Source organism: Apteryx mantelli, chromosome 24, assembly GCF_036417845.1.
Source record: "Apteryx mantelli isolate bAptMan1 chromosome 24, bAptMan1.hap1, whole genome shotgun sequence".
Classification (NCBI taxonomy): Eukaryota; Metazoa; Chordata; class Aves; order Apterygiformes; family Apterygidae; genus Apteryx; species Apteryx mantelli.
The window spans coordinates 3,373,390-3,378,506 of NC_090001.1; the positions used below are offsets into that span (position 1 = coordinate 3,373,390).

Consider the following 5,117-nt stretch of genomic DNA (forward strand, 5'->3'; position numbering starts at 1 on the left):
AAGGACGAGGGTCTCAGAGTTGCTGCATCAGAGCCAGCAGACACTGGCATATGCCTTGGACCACCTCTCTCCCTTCAAATGTCACCACGTGTTTGTGTGTGGGCAGCTGGCTACTCCCCTGCCTCTCCAGTGATTATCATGGGAGCTTAGAGAGGGAGCTCGCATGCCGGCATCTTTGTTGTGCACACTCCAGGTTGTGAAAGGGGAATCCCACCTCCCGTGTGTTTGTGGAGTGCCCAGAAGGGCTCTGAATCCCACTGCATCCCAGGGGCTTCTAAACCAGCATGAGAAGCACAGACTGACGTGTCTGAATCAATACCTGAGCCATGGATAATTGAAATCCCTTCTTGCCCCTTTCCTAGGTGTCCTGCCTAGTTAAGAGATGGGAATAGGGTCTTCCAGAGGGGGACATTTCCATGTGTCCTAGATGTCCGTCGTCTGATGAGGCAAATTGCAATGCTGGAATGGGATTCTCTCCACTCTTTAGAAAAGGCCCATAGGTGATTCTTTCAGTCTACTTCAGTGACCGTGTCCCAGGAGGAGGAAGCACAAGGGACAGAGAAATTCACGCCTTCAGCTGGACCACTGTTGCTGAGCAGAGGCAGGCTCCTGGGACGGAGAGAGCTCATGGCAACCTGGCAGCACTGCTGGGAGACAACTCTTTGCAGGAGCAGCTCTCCTGTCAAGAGCAGCAGGGCTCTGGGCACTGCCTGCTCTTGCTGACATGCATGAGAGAAGGCAGAAGAAGTGAAAGGGAGTGTGGAGTGGGAGGCCAGAGGAGAGCTCCTTGTGGGAGGAATCTTCACAGCCCTTTGCACGGTAAGCCTCTGGCTGCAGGGCAATGCTACTGCTGTTGCTGGAGGGGTCTTCTAAACCCAGCCCATAACGGAGAGTTTTCTTGAGGCTTGCTCTCCTGGCTTCTCCAGAGTGCAGGAGGGGATTACCTGCCACAGCATGCCAGGGACAGGGTGTCCTGCTGCTTTCTGCCAGGGAGAGCTGCATGGGTGTGAAGCCAGGGTGTGCCAGAGGTCTAGCCAGGGCTGTCATTCAGAGCAGTGTTCCTGCACCTCAGGGTGCTGTGTGCCCCGGGCAGTGAGTCTGCTGCCTGTGAGGGTCAGCACTCAGCCTGCCCAGCAAACTCCCCACAGCGCTGCTGGGAGAAGCTCTGGGTGGGAGGAGAGAGCCCGTCAGGGCAGGCTGAGTGTGCTGTGGAGAGGGTGGTGCATGGGTCAGGGCTGCTCACAGCTCCAGCTCACCCTGAGGACATTTGTGGAGGGCACTTTTCAAAAGGAAGGTCAAGGCAGGCGATGCTTGAAAGGGAAGGAGCTTTCCTTCTAGGCTGTGTGCTTTGAGTTCGCTAATTTGGGGAGAGGGAAAAGCAGGAAAGAGTTTTCTGGTTTGGGAAGGAACTGAGACTCTCAACCCTTCCCTCTCAGAGATCGCTAGGTCTGTGAGAAAGCTCAGCAAACCCCTTCAACCCCTCCTCAGCATACAGACAGCACCAGCGTCACCTTTATGGCCTTGTCAGGCTTTTTCTGACCTGCTCCTCAGGACCTTTGAGCACAGCAGTGCCTCTGCCCAGCGCCCTGTCCCGGTAGGTTTCTGTCGGGCAGAACTGAGCGTGCAGAGGGTGGGATGGGGTCTGTGAGCACCGTCAGGGAAAAGACATTGGGATAGAGAAGGAGCTGCCAGCAGGGAGAGCTCCAGGCAGCGAGATGGGCAGGGAATGAGAGGGAACTGCAGAAAGGATTGCCATGGGAGGAAGGATTTGGGCAAGTGATGTTCAGTCCCTGTGATGCAGACACCTTCCTCTGAGCCAGTCCCCTGTGTCTCTGCTCCCACCCAGCAGATCCTCTGCCCTGACAGCCATGGAGTGCAGGCCATGAGCCACCTCCTCTGTGGCCAGACCTGTGGCAGAGGAGAGAGGCATCTCTCCTGCCATGGGCGCATTTCATGCTGCCCAGCAAATGGGCTGAGAGCGACTGCCCTGCAGTGTTGCCGCCTGCGAGTCGGCATGCGCAGCTGGGGAAGGTGAAGGCTTTCCCGAGTGCCCGTCTGTCTCTCTCTCTCCTTTCCTCCCTTTGCAGTAGCATCACTGTGTTGCTCCTTGTTTGCCCTCCTGGCCTTGCTGCTCCTGGCCTTCTCTTGGGCTGCCTGGGGTTGGAGAGTTTCAGCTGCAGTTCAGACATCTGCCCTGCAAGTTGTGCAACAGAGGGGTGTGCACAGGAGTAAGCTGTCCCCAGCCCCCTGAACCCTGTGAGGCTCCAGGAAATGCAATGCAAGGAATTGGCGAATTAGATGACCTTGTCATGCTCTTCATCACTTTCTCCCTACCTGGCCTGAGAGTGAAGAATGTGGAGATCTTCCCTTAAATCCTGAAGTCCTCTATTCTCAGTTCTGTCACGTTTCTGAAAGAAACTTGTGACTGTGAGTGTCCTTGAGCTGAGTGAGGTGCAAGCGCAAGGCCATGAGGGGCAAGACTCATGGACAGACCACATCCCGCGACTCTGTAAAAAGTCACGGTGAGCCCTTTTTTCCTCTTGGGATGCACAGATGCTCATCCTCAGAGCAGTTGAAATGCCAAAGGTTTCTGCCCTGTCAAAGAATGCTCCCACACTGAGATGGAGGTATCTAAAAGCTAAATCAATATCTAATCAGACACCTCTGCTGAAGATTATATTCGAGAGAAAATAGGTGCCAAAATATTGAACAGACTTTCCACATAAGGGGTAGATATAATCTGCTGCAGGATGTGTACATCAGAGCTAGTCACTCCCCACTCGCACTACAGAGGAAGAGCAGATGGAAAATTGGTGTGAGGAGAGGATCTATCACATTGGAACGGAGACATCCAGCAAGGGTCGGGCACCCGCTGCCTTCACATGAGAGTTTCCCTGCCTTGCTAGAATGGGAGCTGGTGTGGCTGCTTCAGGTACAAACACTTGTGTTCAGGAGGGCAAGGCTGGGGGAGATGAATCCCTCACAAGGATCTTCCAAGACAGCTGGCAGGAGAGCTTGTCAGAGTCCAATCCTCCCTGACCACGTTCTTTTAGCTATTCCACACATGGACGGTGTAATGTTTAATATCAACATTTACTTCTTTGAAGATATTGGACGTTACACAGGATTTCTGATTGAGCAGAGTGACACAGCAATATCCTGAAATCACAGTACAAGTGTGAGTTACACTTAGCAAAATAGAGCAATTGCAGTATCAGTTCAATCACAATACCAGTGTGATCCCCATTACTGGTCTCTATACTGTGCTCACCGTAACAACACTGGACATCAGTATATTGACGTTCCCACTGGGACACCGGCCTGAGACTCCTTAGCTCAGCTCATGGAGCCCAACCCCCTCCTATCCCCACCAAAGAACTGGAAATGGTTGTCACCTTCCTCCATTTACACCCCCCAGCAGAGCACCACTGACTCCTCTGGAAATCGTTAGCAGAGGCCCCTGCTCTGCATGGCACACTCAGCCAGCACAAACCGGAGCTGGAGCCAGGGAGCTGAACGAAGGTAAAGGAGAGAGGAAAAGTGGGAGGTTCTGTGAGGAAGGCAAAGGGTTTGTCTCGCAGAAGACTGCTCTAATTTGTCCCTGTCTTTTCCTCCTTGGACAGGCCCCCATGCCCAGCGTCAGCAAATGTCCAACAGCAGCTCCTTCAACGAGTTCCTCCTCCTGGCATTTGCAGATATGCGGCAGCTGCAGCTCTTGCACTTCTGGCTCTTCCTGGGCATCTACCTGGCTGCCCTCCTGGGCAACGGCCTCATCATCACAGCCGTAGCCTGCGACCACCGCCTCCACACCCCCATGTACTTCTTCCTCCTCAACCTCTCCCTCCTCGACCTTGGCACCATCTCTGCCACTGTCCCCAAATCCATGGCCAATTCCCTGAGCAACACCAGGGCCATTTCCTACTGGGGATGTGCTGCACAGGTTTTTCATTTTACCCTTCTCATCACAACTGAGTATTCTGTTCTCACTGTCATGGCCTATGACCGCTACGTGGCCATCTGCAAGCCCCTGCACTACGGGACCATCATGAGCAGCAGAGCTTGTGTCAAAATGGCAGCAGCTGCCTGGGCCAGTGGTTTTCTCAATACCCTCCTGCACACTGCTATCACATTTTCCATACCACTCTGCCAAGGCAATGTTGTGGAGCAGTTCTTCTGTGAAATTCCCCAGATCCTCAAGCTCTCCTGCTCAGACTCCTACCTTAGGGAAGTTGGGGCTCTTGTGCTTACTCTTTGTTTAGTCCTTGGGTGTTTTGTTTTCATTGTGCTGTCGTATGTGCAGATCTTCACAGTTGTGCTGAGGATCCCCTCTGAGCAGGGCCGGCACAAAGCCTTCTCCATGTGTATCCCTCACCTGGCCGTGGTCTCCCTCTTTGTCATCACTGTCATGTTCGCCTACCTGAAGCCCCCCTCCCTCTCCTCCCCAGCTTTGGATCTGGTGGTGACTGTTCTGTACTCGGTGGTGCCTCCAACAGTGAACCCCCTCATCTACAGCATGAGGAACAAGGAGCTCAAGGACGCACTGAAGAAACTGGTTCAACTGCTACTACTTCAGCAGCAATGAACTGCCCATCTCTCCTCACAAGGGATTTCCAATTTACCTTGGACAACTCTTGTGCTTTGGGCATTCTGCCTGTGATCGTCATTTGTACACAAATACTTGAATTCATCCCACTTCTCCAGAGGCACAAACCCTGTCTGCCAAATTGATTAGTCAGTGGGGACTGGATTTGGAGACTGACTCATTGTAATAAAAATGTCCATGTTTTCCCATGATGAAATAATGGAAATTGTCAGGTAGGTTGTGAATCTCAGGAGAAGAAATTTTCATCTACCCCTCAAGCTGGTGTATCACTGCTTTGTCTGTTATGCTAAGGACTTAATCTCAGTAAGCTTTCACATATTTCCCCACGTCCTGATTAAATTGACCATTTCTAAAGTCATCTTTGCAGCAGACTATCTGGACGTAGGCACTTTCCCTTGTTTTCCACTTTTCCTTCTCTCCTTTCTCTTCATTCATTCAGACACCTCTGCTCTCTCTAGGTGCTGCTCTGATGTTCGGGGAGTGTAAAGCTTGCCTCATCTTTCAGGAGGCTAAT

General features: G+C 52.5%; 1 protein-coding gene across 1 annotated transcript; it reads left to right on the forward strand.

Moving 5' to 3' along the window:
- Positions 1-3,646: 3,646 nt before the first annotated feature.
- On the forward strand, positions 3,647-4,582 carry LOC136994141 (olfactory receptor 14J1-like). Its single transcript, XM_067310387.1, has one exon. The coding sequence runs from the start codon at positions 3,647-3,649 to the stop codon at positions 4,580-4,582; it is 936 nt and encodes a 311-aa protein (XP_067166488.1).
- Positions 4,583-5,117: the final 535 nt, after the last annotated feature.